We start from the raw sequence: 27,183 nt of genomic DNA, 5'->3' as shown, positions 1-27,183 counted from the left end.
TGCTAACTAAACTACATATCCTATTTTAAAATACCCATCCAATGATTAAAACAAAAATGAATACACATTTCTTAAGGTAGATTCTACAACTATAGTTCCAATAACAGAAGCAATTCAGTTTCCCATTAAAGGAAGCTCTCTGTTCTGCATGTTTTTAAAATTAGTGAGTTAAAATGATTTTATTAATTGCTTAAGATCTCCTTCAAAAGTAGAGCAGCTATATAATCCCCTCCTGTAACAGAGCCTGCACAAACACTCACCAGACATTTTCATCCTTATCAGTGTAGCTGCTCTATTATAGCTAATTTTACCACCCACTATTTTCCTGAAGAACAAGATCAGGGATAGGAGTCATAATTTCAAGTCATTAAGATTCTGGCACTCTCACTTCATTTAGGACACCTTAATTTTTCTCAGGTCATGAATCAGTGAACATCTGATATTATCAGAGCTAAGAAAAAGCATCTTGGATTCCTTTTTCACAAACATGTTAAAAAAACAAACCAGATAAGAACCATGACCAGGAAAATCCTTTCTAGTGAAAATAGAACAGAACCTTTCATTCAAAGACAAACTAATTTATTAAGAACTCAAAAAATCAGCCAAACATAGAGAAGAAAAGGCTAAGAAGTAGACTAGGAATGGCAAGCCGTGTTATTTTCTCTAGATTCAAGAATAGCGAAAACTTTCTGTAAATCTTATAAAAGAAGAGAAAGTTGAGATGTGATCACTATGTTTCTTATTTTGTTTGTTTATGCCCTATGCATTTATTGATTGCTTACAGTGGGCCAGGTACTATGCAGAGCTCAGAAAACACAGAGATCAATAAGATACAGATCCTGTGTGCAAGAAGCTGACACATAGAACAGGGTAAGATTTGTTCTGTGTGGCCCCAGAGACAGAGACTAGAATCAATGGCTGGAAGTTACATTATAAAGAACTTGCTAAGAATTAAACTGTTCCAAAACTGAACAGCCTGCATTTCACATGCCATCAATGGCAGTGTTCAAACAGAAACTGGATGTCCTAACCAGGAGCAGAAATCAAGCATGAGTGAAAAAAAATTGATAAGATGCTCTCTATCTTGGGTAATTTCACGTCAGTGACTTCTGGTCCTCACTAGAAAGCAGAGAAGAAAATGCTAGGCACCTTTTTAATACCAAGTGAGATCATTCTATTCTGAAGATTGAGAGCAAATCATATCTATTTTGAAACTATCTGAAATACTCATGGGTGGCTCTTCCTCTTCTCCAGTTTTTCAATTTTCTCTCTATATTAGGCTTTGCGCTTCTCAGAAATTCAATTCATGCTTCTTATGATTTTTTTTCTAGCGGCAAGAGCCTAGCTTTGTATAACAGCAGTTAATCAGGATACAACATTTTCATTGGTTTGATTTCAGCACAATATTTGGAGCATGGCTGGAGAACAAATATTAACTAACTGAAATATTTATTGCTTAATATACTGAGATCAATAATATTTAAAGAAAAGCTGAAATAACAGTTACAATAATGTTCCTCATATGGCAAATCAAAAATAAGCTCCATATGCAAGTAAATACATAATCTAAGTTTTGAAAGGATTTTAAAAATTTAAAACAACTAAGTAGCAAAAAATAAGAAGGATAGGGGCTTTCTCTTACAAATAAAACATTTTTATGGTCATATCAATGATCTGAAAAACATCACAGAGTGATGTTTGTCTTAATGTAATTGCATTTCACAATAACATGATAAGAACATTATTTATAATTCAGGTAATTTTCTAAACTCCTCTTGGTCCCAGGTGAAGCCATTCCTGTGGCTTTTCCTCACTGTAAGGTTACCTCTTCCATAAGGTTTGCGTTACTTTCAGAAATATCAGCAATGCATGCTTACTCATTTATTTATTTGCTCAACATGTCCGATTATCTCTATCTCCTTACTGCGGTTCACTCTGGGGTGTCTTAGATTAGAAGCTCCCAGTAACAGAAATGTCTCATAGAAAAGTGCTGACTGATGGTAGCTGTTCAATACACACTTCTGGATGATGATTATATTAATTATCAAATAAAATGATTCATTATTTTAAATTGCTTAGTCTCTAATTCAAAGTGATGATTTATATATGTAGCACAAAGTCAAAGGGTAGCATAGTGAAAGGTGTAAAATTCCTTAAGCGGAAATGGCATGCCAGTCTAAAAGGTACAAAAGCAAGAGCATTTGTAAAAATCAAACATCAGGTACCTGAAAGCAAAGGTAGTAACTAAACATTTTGGGCCGGTGGTTGGGTGCGCGCGCTCCGCTGCTGGCGGCCCGGGTTCGGATCCTAGGCGCGCACCGATGCACCACTTCTCTGGCCGTGCTGGGGCCGCGTCCCACATACAGCAACTAGAAGGCTGTGCAACTATGACATACAACTATCTACTGGGGCTTTGGGGGAAAAAAATAAATAAATAAAAATTAAAAAAAAATAAAAAATAAAAATATAAACGTTTTGTTACTGTGTAGCTGAATGCGAGTCACAACCAGTGATACAGTAAAGACAGATGTATTCTCTCCTCTTCACAGCTCAAAGAGTGTAAATGCAGAAAATGTAGGTACATCAGTACAGGACATCTTTCCTGGATGAGAATGAGAGGGAAGTCTACTACAGCACGATACCAAGTAAGAAGGAACAAATACTTTAATGTTTACCGTAGCAAGGCACACTGCTGGGTGCTGTGAGGCAGGCAAGGAAGATCTACATGAATGGTGCTGTTTATATTAACCAGGTTGCTTAACCTTTCTGAGCCTTAATTTCTGATCTGTCAAATAAAGATTACAATCTTGTACAGAGACTGTGAAGAAGAGGGCAGTTATGTAAAGCCCTTCAACAAGTGTAGCAGTAGCTCACAGCAGCAGCTATGATGATGACCGGGATGGTGGTAGCATCGCAACAAAGGCAATGGAAGTCCTTGTCCTCAGAGAGCTCACAACACGGATGTCGAAGACAATGCGCGCGTGTTTGCCCTTCCCCAGTCATGCTGCGCTTGCCACGGCTCTTTCCTGCAGACTAATTGTGGTCTCTGACTGCTTCTCAAAATAAAGTTGTAGGAACCAAAACATTAAAATTTTCACAAAAGATGACACCTATTTGCTATCCTGACTTTAGAGTACGGCTGTGAAGATACAACTGAGAGTTATCAGTTATCCAAGACTTCCTGTGCGTCAAGCACTCTTCAACGTTAATCCTCTCCACAACCCTATGATGTAGGCACTATTATTAGCCCCACTTTTCAGATGAGAAGACATGGCATGTTCACATGAAAAGCTAAGCGGCAATAGCTTACAGTATTACTGGAGTCACAAGGCAGTTGCAATCATATGTCAAATTAGTGGTATAAGTATTAATTGGTATAAATTCATATTATGAATATATTATCTATTATATATAATTGAACAATTTATAAATGAATGAATGAATGGATGAATAAATAAGTGGAGGAAGGAAGAAAAGAAGGAAGGAAGTCTCTCATTTATGCTAGAACTTTTTGCTTCATACAGTTAACTGTCATAATATTTGATTCAACCAAGAATCATCCATTGATGCTGAAAACATTGGGTAATGTTTGCTGAGGGAAGATACTTACATAGCTACAAAGTATCTACCAACAGCTTAATTATTAATTACGCAGGGAAAACAGGCATTTTTACTGTGGAGAAATTGAGTGAGCCCCTCTTAATCAAGGGTTCAAAACTAAACAAATAATGGGACAAACTGACATCATAGGTCTCCCATTAAGATATGCCAAGGACACATTACCTATGCAGCATTCTTGCCAAAACTACATAACCTTAAACAAGGCAAGAGCAGGGAAAATCAGATAAACCCAACATGAGAGACATTCTACAAAACTGTCTTGCACTCTTCAAAAATGTCAAAGTTTAAAAGACAAAGGCAGAACAGAATCTAAAAAAAAAAAAAAAATTGAACTCATAAAAAAAAAAAGACAAAGGCAGAGAAACTGTTATAGATTAAAGCAGACTAAAGAGATACATCAACTAAATGCAATATGTGATCCTGGATTGGATCCCGGGCTGGGAAAAAATGGCCATAAACAGCCATTAGTGAGACAACTGACAAAATTTGAATATCGACCGTGTAACAGGTAATACTATTGCATCAGTGTTAAATTTTCTGAAGTTGATAATTGCATTATGGTTGTGTTCTTGGGAGATGCTCAAGTATTTAGAGATAAAGGGACCCAGCATCTGCAATCTACTCTCATGGTTCAGTAAAAATGATAAACTATGTATGAATACACATAAATCAATAATATAATAAATAGAGAGAAAGCAAACTTGCAAAATGTTAGTAAGTGGTGATTCTAGTGGAAGGACATGCTGGAGGTCATGGTACTACGCTTGTAGTTTTTCCTAGGCATGACAGTTTTTAAAATATAAAGAACTAATGAGATTTTAAATGCTACTTTTCTTTCTTTTTTCCTAAATTAGAAAAGTAATATATACTCACTAAAGCAGAGGAAAGTAAAACATACTGAACTAGAGGTCTACAAATAAAGTGAAAATAAACAGTCCTCCTCTATCCTCTCACATAAGCAAAGTTTGATTTGGTTTGGTTTGGTATATATTTTCTCCACCTTTCACTAAGTTCAAAAAACACATATTTAATCAGATATCAGGTCATTCTTAAAGAACTACATGAGTGAGCTACAAATATATTATTAAATGTTCCATTGCTTCTAAAACTCATTGGCAAACATGATCAAGTGATATATGAGTGAATCTATACATTGGAAAAAATCCAGAAATTATTACCTTTATCTTATCACTTAGAAAACACCTAGCCAGCAAGCCAATACATAGTTCATAAAGTCTAACAAAAATGTACAGAAGAAATGCAGGCTTCCTTTCCAATAACTACCAACCCCAAGCCAAAATGTTTTACATCTTTAAATTCATGTTGATTCAGTAAGGGTGGGGATGCTTTGCAGTAATTTACCACGTCTCTGTATTGCTGACAATCACGGAGTAAACCAAGCCCCAAAGGCGAAACGGAGTTTCTATTTTTCCTACTTACAAGTTTATGAGTTATGCTCCTGTAGTTTACTGTAATCAACTCCATTTCTGAACATTACCCACTCAGGTAAATACCCACACAAGAGCAGGACTTGGCAGTTTCCAATTCCTGCTTTCACTCTTGTGCTTTCCTATGTCATTCTCCTGCTCTTGCCAAGACAGTAAAAAAGGTATCACGTATGGATAGGGGGTGGAGTGAATGGGTTGCAATTATTGTTTTCCTATCAAAATCTGTTTCATGTCTCATAAAGTCTTTCTCACATCCAACAATCATATAAGAACATATTCGTCGTACTGAAATTGCATGACCTAATTTAGCTCAGAAATATTAGCATACTTATATACTTCTTTGAACATAAATTTGATGGAATTGGTTTATTTTCTATTCTCACTTGGTCAATTAGAAGTTTCAGAGTTAAAAACTAAAGAACAGGGTCTGGATTTCACCTGTCCCTACGGGGGCAGCTTAATACATTTCTTGAAGCTCTATTTCCCAATCTATAAAATGGGTCCAACAATGCTTGCCTATAAAGGACTTAGGAGTTCACTAGATAAAAGAAGCTAGGTTCAGTCCAGTGTAAGAAATGGTTTTATTATTTGGCTACTATTAAAAAATTTGTTGATCAAGAAATGAGGAGGAGGAAACTTTCTACATAGTACCCTTCTGTTTTGCACACACATTGGCTTTAAAAGCTATCACTTCCTAATGATTTCCACAACCTACAGATACCCCAAGGCAGAGCTATCTCAGTCCTTCGGACCTGGCTTCTACAACTGGAAACACAGCTGGTGATCACACAACCACGCAGCACTGCTGGGAGTACAACGTGCTACCATTCGGGTTTCCTGCTCTAATCAATTGCTATGGTTCACTGGCAGCAGTTAATAAAAAAATGAAATCATTCAGGGAGATTAAAAGATATTTATGAACGTTCACTTTAAGGAGATATTGAAGAGAACAACAATTAGCCAAAACAGGACATAAATACAAATGCCCAAAACAAGCTCCAGCGGGTAGCTATTAAAAGTGATCAACGCCATGGGGGCCGGCCCAGCAGCATGGTGGTTAAGTTCACATGCTCCACTTTGGTGGCCCAGGGTTCGCAGGTTCAGATCCCGGGCGCAGACCCACGCACGGCTCATCAAGCCATGCTGTGGCAGGCGTCCCACATATAAAGTGGAGGAAGATGGGCATGAATGTTAGCCAGGGCCAATCTTCCTCAGCAAAAAGGGGAAGATTAGCAACACATGTTACCTCAGGGCCAATCTTCCTCACACACACACACACACACAAAAAGTGATCAACACCACTGAGCCCTGCAGGTCAGCTCCACAATTAGCTTTACTCTCAGTACCAAACTGAACGTGGGGACATACTGTGTCTGTCACCTTCCTAAGAAAGATGAACGGCCTGTGTGAGTTTTGAGCTCGACTAGGACCAGCACAAATCCCAGACTCTGAAAGCCAAGATCCTTTTCTGATTTTACAAGTAGGGCAGCTCTCTGTCCAGTGTCTGTTAATCCTTCATTAAACAAAGTCCATCATTTCTGGCTTCAAGTAGAGGTGAAATCCAAGAAGGTGGTATTGCTGATATTTTGGTAGAAAACTAATGTTTTTCTATTTTTTAAAAGACAACTCCTGGTGACCACAAATTCACAGACAGAAAATGGAAAGGGGATGAAAACTTTACACTTTACTCTTTACTGACCCCTCTTGGCTGACCTGGGGAAAAGAGAAGTCTGAAGCCTGGGAAGGTCTGAAATCTCACCTCCCCTGGAGGAGAGCTCAGAGAACATTCGGTCTTTCATGCCATGGAAAGACATCTCTCGGTTCAGATGACCCCTAGGAGAACTCAACCCTAAAGCACACACGGCAGTGATTTCTATTTATGGGGCTCCAGAGTGGAAATTGGGAAACGGCCTCATGGATCAGCCCCAAAGGCCTTGCTAGGTTCCTGGCAGCCTGTGACCTCTGACTCTAGGTTGAAAAGCTTACATAAGTGCTATGGTGGTTTCTGATAGCAGGAAAAGACCTTACCTCTTTCTCTATTTTGAGTAGCTTCTTTACAGCCACCTCCTTGTCCTGTGATATCCATTTGGCTCGATAAACACTCCCAAAACTTCCTCCACCGCAGTTTTCAAAAAACTGCAAGTCATCAAATTTAATTTGCACAAAGGAGGTACCGAGAGACGACATCTCATAATGACAAAGTATTATACTTCCACAAAATCTGCAGAGAGAAAGAAAAAGAAAAATTTGATTATAAATATATTCAAATGAATCCTCTGAATCCCACTTTAGATAATGTATAACAAGTCCTGTGAAACTTCCAGAACCTTGACAACTTAGGAGCAAGAAAAGCAGGACTATAAACAAATCAAAATGAAAACACTTACCCTGGCAGCCCGTGCAAAACTGAGCAGCAACTTGTCCAGACTTTTAAATGCAGCTGTCCACAGAGAAATGGCTCAGATTTCCCCTCTGACAAAACCTGTAGCAGCACTTCCTGCACATCGCAAGGAGCTCTGCCTAAAGGCTACTGTGTCACCAGGTCTCCTATCATGAAGCCCTGACAAACGGGAAGCGTGCTTTCAACAGCGAGCTTGCATAGCTCTTCTGGCATCCGAGGCATGCTGTCTCTCCACATTGTGCTCACTTCATACAAAATATACATAACCTAAGCAACTGGGCATCCTGGCACAGGGAGAGCCAAAATGCTGCAAACTGAACACGCATTCAGTGTTTAGATTCCAAAAGCAAACGCTCAGCTTAGGTATGATAGAAAAGCAGGCCAAGTGTTTTCCAGAAGTGGCTCCCTGGACTGTATACTGTAGCAGAACTTAATTAAAGAGTAGAAAATTTGCCCTTGATTACAATATATTAAGTCATCCAAAGAACTCTGCCAAGAATGTTAAAAAAAAATATTATGCTTGTTTCCAGAGCAACAGATTACCCCTCCCAGAGATTATTATAGTGATATTTTCTGCAGTCTAAGGAGTTTTACTATTCTTCAGGTAAGTGGTCATTCTTCACACCCCATGCCAAACCACAGATTAGCAGGGAAAACATACAAACAAGAAAACAAAGGACTAAAATTTTGAAGCTGCATAAAAAGCAGGTGGATACACAAGTGTGTATACATATTCTTGCCAAAACTGTAAGCCAGAATCTTATAATGAGGGAGCAAAAAGACAAATCCATATGCATAGGATAGTCTACAAAACAACTGGCCTGGGCTCCTCATAATTATCAATGTCATGAAAGATTTAAAAAAAAAAAGGGAAACTTCTAGCATAAGGAGGACTTAAAGAAATATGATGACTAAATGCAAGGCATGATCATTGACTGGATTCTGGATCAAAAAAAATCTGCAGAAGGTATTATTGGGATTTTAGGGAAATTTGAATATTAACTATATATTAGATGATTTTATTTTATCCATGGAAAATAACGGTATTCTGGTTTCGTAGGAGGATGTCCTTGTTCCTGGGAGATAATATTGGGAGACGTATTCAAGTATGATATCTGCAACTTAATTTAAAACGGTTCAACTCCCCCTCCCGCTCCCCCTCCCCTACACCCTCCAAAAAAAGTGTGTAGGTATAGAGAGAGAGGAAGCAAATGTGGCAAAATGCTAAGAACTGGCCAATCTAGGAGAAAGTTATATGGGCGTTTTACTGCTCCTTCCATTTTTCTGTGGGGCTTGATTATTTTCAAAATAATAAGGTGGAGGGGCAGGTGTATCTATATAAATTGACAACATTTCTTCATAAACAACTTGAAGCTTTGCTGAGGGACATACACAGTCAGCTCAGAGATCTTAATGTGCAGCTGACCAGGAATCCCACTTCAGGAACATCAGGTCACTAGTATGCTGATTTCTTATGTGAAGTCAAACTCTGCTCCACTTTGGGGAGAAGGCAAGAGAGAGGATTGTTTGTTTATCCTCTAAAGTTTACAGTCTACATAAAAATACAGGGGAAAAAAACTGTAGTATGCAGACACAGTCCATACACATATCTGAGCCAACAATTTACCTTATTAATTTTTGCTTCAATTCATATTCAGTTAATCATAGAAAAGATGACAGTTTGGATAAAATTTAGGCATGCGCCAAAGGTTGGTACATAGAATACGCAAGCTAAAAAGTTTGTTCAACAATGCAAAATACCACTTGCAAGATTCCCTCAGTGGTACAGATGCTATTAATCATTTTTATTTTTATCAAAGTATAAAAAATAAAATAGGACTACAAAGCTTAAAATTAAAATAGAACCCCCCTGCCCCACGCCTCCCCACACCCAATTCTCTCTCCAGAGGGAACTAATTTCAACTCCTTTAGCATTTTCTTCTGGTATTTACTTCCATATTTCTAACAAGTGTGTTTATATTGCTATTTCTTGATTGCTCCATTTTAGATATTATCTATTAACTTCTCCCTGTGGAAGATAAAGACTTAGTTCTTCTATACGACTCTTTACCTCCTTGCATACAAATATGTCAAACTTGCTCAATCTTCCCAGCTTCCATCTATATCGTAACATTTAATTAAGTCAATATTCAGGGTTTACAGTACTCTGACAAAGTAAATAATATTCCCAGCAGTACTATGTTCAATGACTTTTCCTTTCTTTGGTAACTTTTTGTTTCTCCTAAAGTTATTAGTTGCTCTGTTTTTGTTTTTGCTGTTTGCTTATTTTTATTCCCCTAACACTTATTCACCTCATCAAACTCTCCAGAAATGCAAAACTCTTCTCAATAAAGTAAAAAACATCAGATAATTTTTGGGGGGGTTCTATTTTTTCTTGGAGACATTCCTGCTATACCCTTCATCTCAATTCAACCTAGCTGGAGTGTTTGTTCTCTAGGCCTGACTTGGATTGGGGCTTCCCTTCACCATCATCCTAAGAATTTCCTTCACCTTTTCCTCTGAGGGAAGCCCTGTCCTTGGATCTCCTGGCTTCTCTTTCTTGGTTTATTTCCTTGTTTTGACAGTGCACATCTCCCAGTAGCCACCTCAATAGAGCGCCTAGAATGTAAATTTTTTGAGAATCTGTATGCCTTAAAATGCCTTGATTGGTAGCCTGCCTGGGTATGCAATTCTAGGTAGGAAATAACTTTCCTTATAATTTCAAAAGTATTACTCCAATAGTCTTCTAGTTTCTAATGTGGCAGTAAAGCGGTCTGACCCTACTCTGGTTACTAATCCTTTTTACATTATTTTTTTTCCCTCTGAAAGCTTTTAGGATCCTGTTTCATCCGTGAATCCTGAAATTAATAGGATATGCTTAGGGGTGAGTCTTTTTCATTCATTGCTTTGACACTCAGTGAACTCTCTCAGTCTGTAACTCATCTCCTTTAATTCTGGGAAATACCTTTACCACTTAGAGCCACTTGTACTTCTTGTCTTCTAATTCCCCATACACACACGAGGAACTACTTGCAGTTCCCAGCGCATGCTGACCTCTCTCACATCTCCATACCTTTGCACAGGGTAGTGTCTCTGCTTCAAATGCCTTTCTGTGCTCAGTACCCTCCTGTCCCCGAACCACCTCCTTTGAGCCTCATGAGCAGAGTTAAATTCTCTTTCCTCTGTGCCATAGCACCTTTCTTTACCCATTCATCTTTCCCACTTACTTCCTACCAGACTATAAATTCCAAAAAGGCAAAACTCATTTCTATTTACATCTGGATCTTCAGCACCTACTACACAGCCAGGCACACTGCACCTTTTCCATTCAAAATTAGTTGTTGGACGAATGAATGAATGAACAAATAAATGAATAAATAGTTTCTGGATATTCTTCCATTATACATTTTGCAGCTGGAAAGATTCCAATCAGATTAAGTAAAATCCGAGACTCGTAGTTTTTACAAGTGCCCCCAGAGGATTCTGAAGCAAATCTCGATTTGGAAACTGCTGCCTAGGCTTCTTAGGAGACTGAGGAGAGTATGTTTGGGACTTCCAGGATTGCGTGTTTCTGAGTCCAAAGGAGGAGGAAGAGGAAGAAGACGAGGAGGAAGAAGAGGAAGAGGAGGAGAAGGAGGGAAATCCTTTCCCAAAAAAACGTAGAGATCGGAACCAGGATGAGATCAAAGTGAGTAAATCTAAACCCTCTGGTGCAGAGCAAGTTCAGGGAATATGGATGAACTGAGGTAGGATCAGCCACATTTGAAACTGACCTAAGAGTGCCAAAGGAAGGCGGACCTCTGAGAAGCACAGTTCTCCAGGATCTTCACCCCTTGAGATGAGGCAACCAGTCATGTTCTTCCCAGAATCACTGTTACTACTCACTTTGTGAAACATCCTGCCATTTGGAAACTGGCTATGTATGACTAGAACTATGCAATTACTTGAATGTTTTATTGAGACCATAAAAAATTAAGTCCTGTCCGATTACTGAAGAGACTACCAATTCTAGGGTGTACAATACAGGTTTTAACTCCAGTAAGCTTGGCAAAGCATTATGGACTTAGCTGAAAAACCGGATTGAGATTCCCACTGCTATCTACATGAGTGTCAGACCATATATATTTATTTTTCTCCTTGAGCATTCTCTCCTTTAATTTAAAATCATTATTTTAAGAGGATCAACTTATGACCAGAAGAATGGAAAATGCAAGTTGCTGATTAATCATACTAGAGCATCTTGGGGAAGACTGGTACCTGATTAAATTATGTTCTAATTTTTCAGATGTGTTCTCCAGTGAATACATCAGAATTTAATATGAGTCCTCTATACAAATGTATTTACACAGTAAACCCAATAAAATGTTTTCATCCCACCATGTTAAAATAATTGCCTTTACACAAGAAAGGCAATTGTTCTCCATGCAACAATTCCCAGTCCTAATTTTGTAGAATTCTAACTTTTGCTTCATAAATCCTTCAAAACTGTTTTAAATATTAATGATAAGTATCTACCACCCAGCACTGAAGGGTAAGCTTGAGCAGAGCTATCACAAAAATCAAAGCAGAAAACGGTGTCACAACTCTGAAAAAATGTTGAAAATCACTAACTTGGTGGCTGAATCCAATCATTTGAGTACTTCAGTAGTAAGAAAAATTTTTTAATTTAAGGAAATTAAAACTTAAAAGGAATTTTTTAACTATTAACTAAATTGCTGACAGCATATATATATATATATATTTTATATATATATATATAGCACAATCAACTAATTATCAAAAGTAAAACCATATGGAGGTAGAAAACTTTAAAGAGAGTATTATTTTACTTCTTAAAGTTTTCAGTCTTCTAGTCCAAAAAAACGGGCTTTTGTCCTGAATTAAAAACAATAAAAAAACCAAAATAAAAAAGACCCTGCTAATGTTCTAACATAAAAAAACAAGGTTTAGAATTAGATAGATAGGAGTTTGAACTCTGCCTCTACTGCTCGGTGACCTTGAACCAATCACATTTTCTCAGACTATGCCATTTCAGACCCAATAAATAAAAAATTTAAAATCTCTTCCATTCTGTTACCAAATGTCTGAAAGTTGACAGCCCAAAAGTTATTAAGTTTGCACGGTATTATTTAGCTTCTTTGATAAGTCTCTACTTCCAAATAACAGATATTTCAACACAGAAGCAGCAAAGTCCAGAGGAAAGGTTCCAGTTAGAGACAGCCAGTAGCGCATCTGAATTTTCTAGCTGTTAGACCTTGGTCAAGGCACTGTGCCTCTGATCTCACTTTGCTCACTGGCAATCACACCCATTCTGCGTAGTTGTTGGGAAGTGGGAGATGCTGTACAAGTCCCTTGCACAGTGCCCAGCACCTAGCATACAATACTCAATCAATAGAAATTATGGTTATCTAATTATTTTAACAAGTCTTGGTATCATGTTTAGCCATCTACCTCCTCAGCCTTCACAGTTGGGCATGCTTTCCTAGATAGTTTTCCTCTCCTCATTTTCAGAATTGTTTTATATTATATCTCCATCAGTTATGCAGAGCAATTATTAAGAGATAAATGTACTATTCACTCCTAAATCCTTTTTATCTGTGTTTCTTTGCATATGTTTTAATTTTTTCTCACTCTTCTGTTTGCTGCAACTGGTTTTGGCCATTTTTGCAAGCTCTATCTTATTAGTAAGTAATTATAATTTTATTGCAAATATGTTTTTTCATAAGGAGAATATTTCAGTTCTTAAAATACTTCTTTTTTTTGGCACTTTTTAGATACTAGACTTTCTGGGACCTATTTATTCAATTATGGCACTCACTTTGGTAGGGTCCTAGAGTATACCTACTCTCTGTGGTGGCCACTGTCTTCTTCTAGATTATATCCACTGCATATCAAATGGACTCAGGAAACTGCAACCAGCTTCATTAAATAACTGCAAATCATATTTTTTAAAAAAACTAAACCTACTTTATAAAAGAATTAACTTTACTAGAAAATAGATCTTTGGACTTTTTCTGGATTTTCCTATCTTTTAGGTTTATATGGGCCTAAAGTTTCTGAATTCAGACCCTTCCTCTTCTTCTACCCTTAATTTACACTTTCCTTTTTCCCTTCTTCACAAAAGTAAACTTACAAGTTTATTTTTGATGCAATATAGGAAGAAAAACTAATCTGTTTATCATGACCTGAATACAACAAAAAAAAACTTTTAGAAAATAGCCCTCAAAAATTCTTTTGCCAAACTTGCTGCCCTAATATTTATTTATACTAGTATTATTTCAGCCTCCTTAACATAGATTAGTGAATAAACTAATAAAAATGTGCTTTATCATCATGTGTATTAAAACAATACCACTTAGATACAGTTCTGCAATTATTTTTTTTCCTATGAGTCTTATCTTCAAAAAATGGGGAAAGCTCTGGTTGGGTGTATTTGTTCATAACATCAAGGTCAAAGATTCTATTTCTGAACAGCACTGCTATTCTACTATGTTTTTGTTTTTAAATCATGCAGAAAAGATAAGATCTGCAAAACTAGCTAAAGGAGACTAGGTATGCAAATAGAACTAACTAGTACTGTGTCTACCATAGATATTCCTTCCTTCCTCCAAGGCTGCCACCAGAAAGCAGCATATATGGTATAGGATAGGTTGGGCTCAGTGAATAAGATCTTTAGTCATGGATATCTAAAAGAAGCCAACCTTAAGATTCTTTTTTTTTTTTTTTAATTTTATTTATTTTTCCCCCAAAGCCCCAGTAGATAGATAGTTGTATGTCATAGTTGCACATCCTTCTAGTTGCTGTATGTGGGACACGGCCTCAGCATGGCCAGAGAAGCAGTGCGTCAGTGCACACCCGGGATCCGAACCCGGGTCGCCAGCAGCGGAGCGCGCGCACTTAACCACTAAGCCACAGGGCCAGCCCCCAACCTTAAGGTTCTAAAAAATAGAACAGTTGTTTCTTTTTCTCTCTATACTTTACAATATAGGTAACATAACTCTCTAGTTAAAGCAAAGGCTAAAATAAAAATGAGCTAGTTAAATGGAACATTCTTATTTGTACTTTAATATTTCAACTAATGAAAATAGACTTCCATGACACACTTCCTTGCCAGAAATGTTACCACAGGCAAAAATACAGGAGGAACAGGAAAGTCAGGCGTAGAGAAGCACTTAAGCCACAGAAACACTGTGTGGAAATCTGTCTCTGCTCAAACAGAAGCCCAACTAGAAAAAGAGAAGTAGGTATAATCCACAACGCGGGTCACTACAGGGGCTTTTTGTGTTGAACAACTGGAGGCTTCTTGTGTTGAATGATTGGAGGCAGAGAACTGGGTCAGAATTTGAATAAAGTAAAGGAGCACTGAGAGGGCACGTTTCTATGGGTTGGCTAGAAGAGGGATTCACAGGTGTGTGGGGGCGGGGGTGCGGGTGGGGGACAAAGCAGCAGGCCCACCCATCCCTAGATCCTACCACTTCTCAGATCTTGTTTCTACCCTTGAACCATTTTCTGTCAAATAGAAAGTATCTGAGCATCCTGGCTGCTAACAAACAGGGACAATTTTGGACTAATTACTCAGAATGAATGTTCCCTGAGAAGGGGAAATATGAGAGTTAAAACCTGGTACCCTTGATGCAAGATGAAAGGAAATGGGGATGTTAAAACTACAGAAGACCAAAGCCAGCCCTGATGGTTTAGTGGTTAAATTTTGGCGCTCACGCTTTGGCAGCCCCAGTTCATTTCCCGGTTGCAAAACCACACCACCCATCTGTCAGTTGCCATGCTATGGCAGTGGCTCACAGAAGAACTAGAAGGCCTTACAACTAGGATATACAACCAGGCACTGGGGAGCTTTGGAGAGAAAAAATAAAAAAGAGGAAGATTGGCAACAGACGTTAGCTCAGGGCAAATTCTTCCCTGCAAAAAGAAAAAAAAAAAACTAGAGAAGACCAAAGGAAGACCTTCTATTATGCGTCACTGGTCTAGAGGAAAAGCTATCTGTGGACAAAAGTTATAGAAAGAATTCCTGCTTATGAGAGTTGCCTGAAAAGAAAACATGCCACCCTGTTTAACAGTGAGTTCCCCATTACTGGGAGGCAGACGTGGAGTAGGAGACTCCTGCAATAGTTAGGAGATCAGAATGAATGGTTTTTTTAAGACCCACTCTAACTCTCTGATTATGCTATGTCTAATTAATCTACTATAAAGAACGATGGTCCCTCTCCTATTCTCAGGGATACAATCTTGAATCTGATACTAAGAGCTCCTTGACACTGTGGAAGAGCACAAAGTCAGTGATGGGAATAATGGAGATGACTGGGCCCTCCTCCTCAATTTCTCCTCCCAAACTGGCTGAGAAGGTGAGAGTCATATTCCAGATTTCTATCCTACAACTATCCTCTTCTCTCTTCCTTATCCTTTACTTCCAAAGCAAAGAGCTCTGTTCACCTTGAAAGCCACAGCATAACCACAGAAAACAAAAACTCTTTGGATGATGATCTACCCCTGTTCTTTTCTCAGCAAAATGGAATCACATTACCCCATAACAGTGGGCTGGGCTGTGAAGCTTAATGGTGCAAACACCATTTATCAGAACCAGGCCCATGCTCCTCAAACGTGGGTATTCCCATAGGTGGAGTACCCAGCATTGTGCAGGGGGTGTATGAATAAACACAGATCCTACAGCATCTTTAAGATTTGGGGGGATAAACATGCTTAGTGTGTGTTTATATTGGTTTGTTCAATAAAGTCAAACAGCACAGAAGAGAATCCAAAAATCACATGAATTTTTAAGAGTAAATACAAGACTGTAAAGAAAGTGCTTGCTTACATTGGGGGTATTTCTGGCTATATTCACAGATCCCTGAAGGAATATATTCTTCTCCACAATAGAGTACTTTGGTAGAAAAGTTTAATAAGCAAAGATTTACTCCATGACCTTTAGACAGCAATTCTTGCCTTCTCTTCTTGGTTTTCCTATAGGGAAGTCCAGAGATGAGTCCAGAAAGAAGGATGTTGGTCCCTGAAAATAAGCTGGGCTCAGAATCAGCTATAAGGGGCCAGCCCGGTGGCGCAGGTGGTTAAGTGCGCACGTTCCGCTGCGGCGGCCCGGGGTTCACTGGTTCGGATCCCGGGTGCACACCGACGCACCGCTTGTTAGGCCATGCTGTGGCGGCGTCCCATATAAAGTAGAGGAAGATGGGCATGGATGTTAGCCCAGGGCCAGTCTTCCTCAGCAAAAAAAAGGAGGATTGGCATTGGATGTTAGCTCAGGGCTGGTCCTCCTCACAAAAAAAAAAAAAAAAAAGAATCAGCTATAAGAATGGTTCCAGGTAATTTCGGTTTTGGTCTTCTAGGTTACAACCTTCCCCTATTCACACAACTTCCAAATTCTTCAAGTTCTTCATATAGATATTTCAATGCATTCATTTTTGGATTCTCCCCCAAGAATATTACAAAGCTGTATATAAACACAGAGGTACACAAAGCTGCTTTAGAAATCCTTATACTCAAAGCAGGAGAGTAGCTATGAAAACCTCCTAGCCCTACCTAGGCACTTAAGGATGATTGGGAAATAGGGCAGGCTCCAGGGCAAGTATTAGCTAGGATAGGTGAGATGAGCAGCTTGCTTTGTGTATAACTTGAGAATGTGAAAAAAACACCCTTCTCTACCATTCAGTTGTGGCGGCCGAAGTGTCAGGCACTGGCTCCAGCATTTCCAAGTGCTGTCTCATACGCTTATGCTTATGAAGCAGGTATTACTGTCCCCAATTTACATGTGAGGACACAGGATCAAGGGTGTGAAAGTTGCCCAAGCCAAATTCCTAACTTACAAGTGACTCAACTAGGATTCAAACACAGGTCTGACTTCAAAGTCATATCATTTTTTCCACCACATCGTATGTCTTTTCCCACTATATCATTCTGCCTCCTCCTTCTAATTTGCCTTTTTTTCTTTAAACAGATCCTTTTCTTATTACAGTAATCACTAGATTGTTTACCATCCACCTAAAGTTCAATTCGAGGCTTTAATTTCCTCAGTTGTGACATGGGGTTAAGGTGTCAAATGCGTGGCTGCTTTGTTCTCACAGAATCTTCTTGTGTGTTGGGATTATTTAACTGCTATTAGGGCATAATCGATGCTTCAGCTATCTGTAGGAGGGTCGGACACAAAAGCACCCATGTATCAGTCAAACCAATCTAAGCTTTCGAATTTATAGCTCTCTTTCCTTAACAGGTACAGTTTTCTGGTCACAGCTGGATCTCTGCTTATTTGTGTGTAGTGGGGCAAGGTTAACAGCCACAAAAGAAGTAACCTAAATCTTCCTGGCAGTAAGACCAAAAGGTGCCTTAGCTGTTCCTATTACATTTAGATAGACAAGACACCCTCCCTGTCAATCTGTCCTGGGTAGAATAAAATGGAAAACAAATGATCCAAATTGATTTTTATTTCCAACATCTCTGGATACAGATATAAGGCTATCTTATTCCAAGAAGTACTATATCACCACAAACACTGTTTTTCTGGTTTTCAAAAAAAAAATCATTGATTCTCTCCTCTCTTTTCTCTGAATCTATCAATTTCTAAAATCAACTGTCCATTTTTCTCTTTCACTCCACACTAATAGCTTCACTCTATGTTGACCTCTTTTCACAAAATATCATTGTAATTTCTCTAGTGTTTTCTTTGATGACTACATTATTCACTCCACTCCCCTCATAACTCCTGTTTATAATTTTGTAACCCTATCAAAGTCAGTTTTGCTGCTCATTCCAGATAGGCACACAGCCAATATATTGCCAATAACACTCACTCTTGTGCTAACTTAAAATATACAGCGCAACTTGCCAAGTCTCCTTATTTGGCAAGAAGGTCCCTTAGTTCCCAAGATCTTTGACCATCCATTTTTAGATCCAAGTCCTCGTGCTTAATATTTGGATATTTCCCTCTCTCTCTTTTTAATGTGTCCTTACGTGTTCCCTAAAGAATAACAAAAAGTAATCAATCATCTATTTGCTTTCCTAGACAAGAAAAAATGTCCTTGCCATTGCATTTTGGTCATTTACTCTGGAATTATTACCACTAAAACGTTTTATTTAAACAATAATATTTTCCACTTAAAAAAACTCCCAAAATCCCAAAAAAGTTATGGTAGGAATTAAACTGTGAAAGCTTAAAATAAACAGTACACATTGCTCTAAAAGACCATTTTTCTTTATCTTAATTCTCTCTTTCCAAACAAACTAAATTCATACTCATTTACAATCTCTCAAATCTCTCACTATTGTAGCAAGAATTTAAAACAATGGCTCTTCAAATGACTAAAACCATAATTAAAATGCAGCCGTCACATATTTTTTTTTTGAAAATCAAAAAACGACATCAAATTTCACTGTGGAGATGGGCCTACTACAAAGAAGACATCAACTGTCTTGAATCACTTGTTTTCGTCTTGATAACGTGCTTGTAGGTTTGGATCCACTGAATCCTGGCTGTTCACTTCCCCTGAGGTGGTCAGGAAAGCAAGAAGGCTCTCCTAAAATGGCTTTAGGGTTAAAATATGACTATACTTGAACAACTATCTTAGCTCAAATATCCTCGAATTAATTCTGTAAGTCGATTCCAATACACCATTATTAACGAGAGAGCTGCTTACTGTAATATCGTTGGAACGGGCCACTACACAGTACTGCTTTCACTACTAAAGAAACTAACAAAAATAGTAATTAAGTTCCCCATAAACAGTGCTTATGCAAGATCTCGAGGCGCATCAGAAACACACATTTTCAACAATCTAACAAGGATTGCCCCATCTTTCTAGGCAATTCGATATCGTCTCGCCAGTTCTGCAGTAAAGTTTTTCCGCAAGCCGTCAGGAGCAAGCGAGGTGTGGCGGCGGCCTCAGCGTTCACCTCCGGGCCTGGTGCAGGGCTCCGAGCCCGCGCACCGGGGGACGCCACACGGTCGGCAAAGGGGACCCCCTGGGCTCCCGGGGAAGGAACAGGGGGACGCTCGAGGGCGCGGGCTCCGCGCTGCCCCAGGCAGGGCAGGCAGCGGCCGCTCTGGACGGGAGACCCGGCTCCCGACCCGGTGGAAAGCAGAAGTTAGTGGTTTCCACTCGCAAGCACAGACCTCTGCTGGGAAGCGGCCGGCACTCTGCCCTGATTTGGAAGACTCGCGTTGCGCCTCCCGAGAGGTGCGCGGGGCCCACTGCGAGGCCGGCGCGCCGGCGCTGCCCGCCCGGGGTCGCGCGCTCGGCCGGCGGGGGCCCCGCGTTCGGGGAGGGCAAGAGGCGCCGCGCGGCCCGGGAGGCGCCCACACCCGGGCCGCGCGCCCGGGGCCCAGAAGCCGGAGACGCGCCGGGCTGCGTCCCGCTCTTCCGGGCGCCAACTCTGCGTGGGACTGGCCCCAACTCCCCCGAGCCGCTCCGGGCCGGGCCGCGGCTGAGGTCCGGCGCGGAACTCCGCGGGAGCCCGGAACGCTCGCTCCGGCCGCCGCCGCCGGACGGGCCCCGGGTCGAGGGGGGTGCCCGGTGGGGCTCCCTCCCGCAGGCCGGCCGGGCTCCCGGGCCCCGACACCGGCAGGGCCTCGGTCCCGAGACGCCGGACGACTCGCGAGCGCGGCGGGCCTCCCTCCCTCCCCTCCCTCCGCGGCCTCGGGCCTGGCCCCTTACCTGGCTCTCGGGCCGGGCGCGAGCAGCAGCCGGGGCGCCGAGGCCCCGCGCGCGGCGAGGGCAGGGACGGCGGCCGGGGGTCGAGAGGACGGCGGCCCGCGCGGCTCCCACGCTTCCGCCGAGTCAGGAGTTGAACATTCCGCCTCTCCGCCCCGCGCCAATGAGGAAGACAGTCACGGCAACAGCACCACCTACCTCCGAGCGCGGAACGGCTGGGCCTCCCTGCCCGCGCCCAGCACGCCCGCGGGCCACGCCGCAGCGCAGACCTGCCGGCCAGCGGGCGAGGGCAAGGCGCCCGGGCCTCCCGGCCTGCGCCCCCGAGGGGCACCGTGCGCCCCAGCGCCCTGGAACCCACCCAGGCTGCCGGCCGCCGGCCGGGGCGCTCAGCGGGGCGCGCCTGTCCTCAAACGGCACCTGCCCTCTCGCGGAGGGCACGGGGAGGGGGCGGTCCGCCTCTGCCCTTTGTACCTTCACATCTTTTTAACAACACCTATTCCGTCAACTCATCCTTATCGACATTTACTGTGAATTAGGCACTGAGGATACAAAGAGATGGGAGGCTGCTGCATGCCCTATGGGAGTTTATCTAGTTGGGAAGGTGACAGAGTGTAAAGATATTTCTGGGGAGACAGGGCTGAAGGCTGCCTCAATGGAACCATCAGTAGATACCTCTGGAATTTTGAGGCAGGGTCATGGTCTGCTGCCCTGGTTGGTAACGTGAACAAAGCCGAATTCAGACGAGGGGACTAGAATCCATTCCAGGTGTGAGCAAAAGGTGGGAATGGGCACTGGCAAGAAAAGTAATTGTTGATTGGGGAGGATGGGTCTGTGGAGGAAAAATGAGATGAGGTTACAAGAGTATGGGCAGTATTATCCAGGGCTTTGAGTGTGAATTTTATCATCTAGGGACACTGGGGAACTGTGGAAAGTTAGCATCAAAGGGGTGAAATAGGTGTCTGTGTTTTTGTCCTAATGGTTATTTAGAGAGAGAGCAGTCCACAGCGGTTGCAGGATGGGTTGTGAGGGCAAAACTGGGAAGCAGCATGAGTGGCAGATGTTGTTCACTACCCGGTTATGGGATTGTGAGGACTTGTGTTAGAGTGTACAAAATGGAATTAGAAAAGAAGAAATGGAATTCAGAGACGTGTTTCAGGAAGAGGCCACAGAAATTGGTGACCCACTAAATGTGGAAGAGAACAAGTCAGAGATGATGCCAAGATTTCAGACCTGGGTGACTGGAAGAACGATGGTGTCATTGACAGAAATAGGGGTCTGTTGAGAAGAAGCTGGCTTCCTGTTGAGTTGGAGGTCATGGGAGGAGAAACAGGTAGAGATGCAGCAGTTGAAATGTGAAACTGAGATTCAGAAAAGAGGTCGGGAGGGAAATATAAAATCTGTAAATCATTCATGTAGTTAAAGATATGAAAGTGGAGGGATGGGTGAAGATAGGTTAAAAAAAACAACTGAGTCTGTTATTTAGATTAATTACTGAATTTTCCCTTTGATAAGGACTAGGAATTTTAGCATTGGTGGATTCTATTTTGGGAACTGAGAAATTAGGATTGATGAAAACTGTCATGCTAAAAAGAAATTCCTGATAGAGGTAATCGAATAATTCTAAAAACCATTTAACCATGGGGGCCGGCCCCGGGGGCATAGCGGTTAAGTGTGCACACGTGGCTTTCGGAGGCCAGGGTTTGCAGGTTCGGATCCTGGGCGCACACAGACGCACTGCTTGTCAAGCCATGCTGTGGCCGCCTGGCATATAAAGTAGAGGAAGATGGGCACGGATGTTAGCTCAGGGCAATCTTCCTCAGCAAAAAGAGGACAATTGGCATCGGATGTTCGCTCAGGGCTAATCTTCCTCACACACACACACACACACAAAAAACCATTTAGCCATTAAAAGGATAACTAAGGCTCTTTAGCATAGACCCAGGCATAAGGCAACTCCAGTCATTTCGCGTCACCTTCAAAGGCACTAGATTGTGATGGAAAGGACACTGGACTGGGAGTCAGAGGACCTGGCTTCTAGCCTTAGTCTTGGCACTTATCGGCTAGGGTGCTCTGCTAGACAGGCTTCCGTTCCCTCCTCTGCAAAATAAGAGGCTCAATTGGATGTTAGCTACAAGTTCCAGCTTTGAAACTATGAATGCAATGCTTTAAATTTGGAGCACATGCTTTAAGAGCCTCAATGTTTTTAGCCACATTTCCCTTCCTTCCCAACTCTTTTTCCCTTCATTCTGTTTTCCCCACGTAATTAGATAAGAGAATAACCAGCAGGAACAGCGAATACTAAAGAGGAGTCTCACAAATACACTGAAATGATAAGCTGGCAGGCATTTTCTTGTCATCCCAATTAGGTTGCAAGCTCCTTGAGGTCGTATCTTATATTCTATTGTATCTGTCCATAGCTGAAATAAATGCATAATAACTGTGTGATAAACTGATTGCTTCAAGTCTGATTTTTCCTTGGTTAAACTGCCTGTTTCCTTATAACTGTACTGATCTCTTTAGACCCCAGATCTAATAAATATACTCTAGTGCTTATTCCCATGGCTGACTGCTTTTTCAAACTTTCAAATCTTTTTGAAGGCGCATTGGTTAATTCTCACCAGGCAGAGTATAGGTTTACAAATGTAAATCGCAATAGCAAAAAGAGACCTAGTCAAACCTCTCTTATCAAACTTTCCTATTCCTTTACTTCAAATGTCTCCATGCTAAAAATAGATGTACTCTTAGCAGTGGGGTGGCTTTGGAGTCCTTAGCACCCTCTCATCCAAGAACACCCTCCAAAATAAACATGCAATGTAAGTTAAAACTTAAAGTTATAGCAAATACAGGTTAAAGAAAAGGTCTAGCCCCCCATTCAATCAGACTGTTTGTCCCTAAGCTCTCTTAAATTGAAATTCTGGAACTGTCACCAGCTATTAGTGGATCAGAGAAATGCAGTCATAAATTCTATTAAGGACAGAAGGAAAGGCAACTTAAAAGGAAGAGAGCATTCTGAGTATCCTTCCCTTCTCATATGGTGATAAAAGCTGTGATGCAAGCTGGCACCCAGGAGCATTTTCTCTAGCCATCTCAGTTCTCCGTCTCTGATATTGTGAGTAGTCTGTGTCTGGATCATAGCTAAGAATTAACCAGCTTTACACAAAGTTTAGTGCTTTACTTCCTGCACAACGCCAGACATCAGAAAATCTGGGATGCGGTACCAGCCCTATCCCTGAGCAGCTGTCACTTAGTTGGGACCATACTGCCTGATGGTCATGTGTGTGATAACAGCCTACTTACCTGAGTCTTGAGTCCTATGCACTGCACACTCTTTGCTATTGTTTGCTGTGCTAGTCTTCTTTAAAATCCTACATCTAAAATTTGAGTGAATCATAACGGAGTTTTTCATACCCTTTCAGCATTGAGCCTTGCCATCTCTCCTGTTTGCCATTGGCCCTACTTTATTGCAAGAAACTCATATGCTCCTTCCCAAAAGATACAATAATTGATATGATTTTCTGGCAAGATCCTAGAGTTATTATTAAATGGCATTACTATATGAAGAGCTGGTAATTGCTTTGAATGTGAGCACTGGGAACCAGCATGGATTCATTGAAATCAAGACCTACCAGAGAAACAGTTTTCTCTTCTGGGATCATGGAGGACAGTGAGGACTTCTGTCAGTGAAACATGACAAAGTTTCTCATGATGACTTTATAAATCAGAAAGAGATTTTAACTGATGACAATACAATACAGTAAATTGCTGTTAGATTGAAAACAGCCTGGAAGGTGTACCCCCAAAATGCTGCTGTACACTTTGGGTGCATTGTTCCCTTAGAGAAGGGTTTCTAATGGTATGTTGCTGGGCTCTCTCCTCTAATCTGCCCTGTTCAACATTTCTACCACTTGAATGACGACCTTCAGGTGGCATGCGTATCTTTATTATGGAATGACATGTATTTGGAAAGAATATCTAACATATTACGTATGAAAGCATCATATCAAAACTCAAAAACCTTTATTGAGACCTCACTGCCTACTAAATAAAGTCCAAGATCCTTAGGACACATTCAAAACCTTCCATTATCCAATCCAAATTTTCCTCCCCAATATTACCTCCCATCTTGATGGACCTCATGCTGCCCTCCTCCCAGCACCTCCAACTCCTTCTTGGGATTTTCCTACAACAGTTCTTATTCTCATCTGGCCACCAAGAATACTCTACTCTTCCTCCATCACAGGTGTGGCAGTGGCAGATTCTATTCGAAGAGAACATTACTGAAATCTAAGGGAAACATAAAATGTTAAGAAAATAGTCAAGTTTCTGAAATTGAGATTTCTACTTCAACAGATCCAATAAATACAGATGAGTTTTCATTCCCAGATAACTGTATCTTAGACTCAGGTGAGCTGGTAAAACATTATAGATACGTTACTTAGTTTCTTAGAGTCTCCAGAGCTTCCAGGAGACATATCTTGCTGTTTTCCTGGATAAACCAAATTCTCAGACCCAAACTTCCAGACATTCTAAGAAGGCCAATGATATCATCCCGTATGACTTTCAGAATATTACCAATTTCTTGGATTTAGGCATATGCAATTAGGAAGGAGAACTCTTCTATTTGTTGATATCTGGAAAAGCAAGAATTATATTTCATAAGGTAATTTTCAGTTCCATTTAATAATTGCTTATAAACAATCAAATGACATCAACCATCTTTTATACAAAATTTTCAGGTATCTGTAGATTTTTCATGGCTCCTTTTCATTACAAACACCATTAGATGATACCAATCATGTGTCTTCACTAGTCATTCCTTTCTCTTCAACATGCATTTGTGTTTTTGTTTTGTTTTTTACTGATATGCCTGGACTCTGTTTTCTTCATTTTGCTTGCCTCCAAAAAGTCTACGATTAAGTGATTTAGAGCTTCTGGTCTGCCTAGAGAGAGGATAGAGGAGTAAAGAAATGACTACTTCCCAGTAGCTGGCCCAGGACCTCTCAAGAGTGGATTAACCAGCTTATTATAATCAGAAAATCCTGATCAAATTTCAAAGTCACTTTCCGTCCACACTTCTTTTGTATTATTCTTTCTCAAGTTGAAATTTTTCCAGTGAATATTTTTATAAGTTCTACTTGCTTTTTTTTTTTTTTTTTTTTTACACCATCATTGGCTTTTCCTTAACTTTTTAAGGTCCATTTGTATTAAGCCCCTGTCCTCATTGTTGTTTGTAACACCTTCCAATTTAGTATCATCTGCAAATTTCATTAACATGGTATTTACTCCCTCTTCCAGATCATTAATAAATGCTATTTCTTATGTATTAAATTTTGCGGTCGAATAGATTTAATTTGCTGTTGTAATTTCAATGCATGTTTTCTAAAGATACAATGCAGTTAAGAATGGTCTTAACATAGGCTTAAATCCATACCCAGTTTATAGTTATTTTACTATCATATAATCCATTTGTGTTCTCTAATCAGCAGTTGTGAGCTCCATTGAAGCAATAATCGATTGATTTTCTCTTCCCTCTTTTTCAATACAGTCATCATCTTGGCTTTAAATGCACAGCAAAAGCAGAGTTAGAACTATGGTTGTACTCTAATCCACAGCTATTTATAAAAGAAAATTAAGTCTTTTTTCTCAATGGATAGTCTTCCACTGATATAAGAAATATTCTACACTAAAAATTATTTTATAATCATAATATTTGATTTTCCTATGCATGGTATCAATGTTCTAAAAAGAAATAGATTCTAGATCTTTTCTTAAACAAGTAAATGTAGTATATATATTACATTTATATATATTATTAATATATATGTAATATATATTATTTGTATGTGTGTGTGTGTATTTTTTTTCTATAAATCTGCTCACTGACTCCCTGACTCCTAGAGAATCTTGGGTCACTTTGTTTTTTATAATGGTCTTAGACATGCCACCTTCAAATCAGAGGATAAGATTCATTAAGCCTTTGCTTCACTTTATGTCATATATCATCCTATTTATTAGGCCTTCTATAGTGCGAGTTTTCATTTTCAATGAGATAAGACTTCCTACATGTCACTTATTTCAGTGCTTATGTTCACATATTGCAATTTTAAATCATTATACGTGAGGTTAGTCTTCATGTTTCCACATAGTATTTCCAGAAAATATTTTTTTCCCCTCACTCTCAATCTCTCTGTCTCTTTTTCTCCCTATAGTATTAACTGAGTATAATCCCATGGTAATATTTTCTTTTCCACTTTGAGAAATTTATTTAAACTTTAAATCTCAGTTCCCCCATCTGTAAATCATCCCCTCATAACTTGCCTGTCTATCTCAGAATATTGTTGTCAAGTTCATATAAGATAATTTATTGCAAAAGTGTTTTATAAGTGATATTAAAGCAAATAAAAGGCATTGTTTTTATTGAAACGTAGTCAAGGCAAATCAAGATATTGTTTTCATTGAGAAATAAAAGCTGTATTTCCAGAATATTTTCCATGTTGATCTTTCAGTAAATGTCCATTTTTATAGCAAAAGACATGCTACCCTTTCATAATTGGCTTTCAATGCAATTGAGTACTGAATCTCAGATTTGAAGAGAAAAACATCTGCATTTTAGAATTTTTCTAGCTAAACAACATACAATTTTGTATTCTAGGTTCATAAATAATTCCACTGTAGACCTCTGAGTTAAAAAAGACAAGACATGAAAAAATCAAGTAAAATTTGTTTTCCTATGGGAAATTCTTTTTCATTCTTTTTTCCTACTTTCGAAGTCTTAAAGAGTTGAACTTTGGCTGAAAACATTAATTGGGTTATTTATTAATTTAATTTTCCATCCAAGGCAATTAGTCTTATGTAAATTTTTGGAGATTCTATGAGAGTTGATTCTAGAGAAGGACACTTTACTAGTAACATTCTCTCATTAATTCATCCTCCTTTTCATTATCATTCTTTTCATTACCATTCTTTTCATTACCAATCATGTATAATGATAAATCTCCATATAATTATCCTCACTTTCAACTTTTTCTTTAGAAATTGTCTT

General features: G+C 40.0%; 1 protein-coding gene across 2 annotated transcripts in view; it reads right to left on the bottom strand.

The window, feature by feature from the left end:
• The window catches only part of MAP3K20 (mitogen-activated protein kinase kinase kinase 20), a 172,137-nt gene extending 151,706 nt beyond the window's left edge, over nt 1-20,431 (bottom strand). The window contains exons 1-2 of one of the 2 annotated variants that reach the window (XM_087435401.1): nt 20,145-20,431; nt 7,098-7,290 (exon numbers count right to left, since the gene is read on the bottom strand). In XM_087435401.1, the coding sequence (XP_087291527.1) occupies nt 7,098-7,256 (159 nt within the window). In that variant the 5' untranslated portion in view covers nt 7,257-7,290; nt 20,145-20,431. Of the gene's footprint in view, nt 1-7,097; nt 7,291-7,456; nt 7,479-20,144 lie in introns of those variants that run through there. The other variant, XM_004426630.3, reaches the window with a different exon arrangement.
• Nucleotides 20,432-27,183: the final 6,752 nt, after the last annotated feature.

Source organism: Ceratotherium simum, chromosome 9 (assembly GCF_057802395.1).
Source record: "Ceratotherium simum simum isolate JZ-2026a chromosome 9, ASM5780239v1, whole genome shotgun sequence".
NCBI classification, from domain to species: domain Eukaryota; kingdom Metazoa; phylum Chordata; class Mammalia; order Perissodactyla; family Rhinocerotidae; genus Ceratotherium; species Ceratotherium simum.
This window is presented reverse-complemented; position numbering and strand designations above follow the sequence as displayed.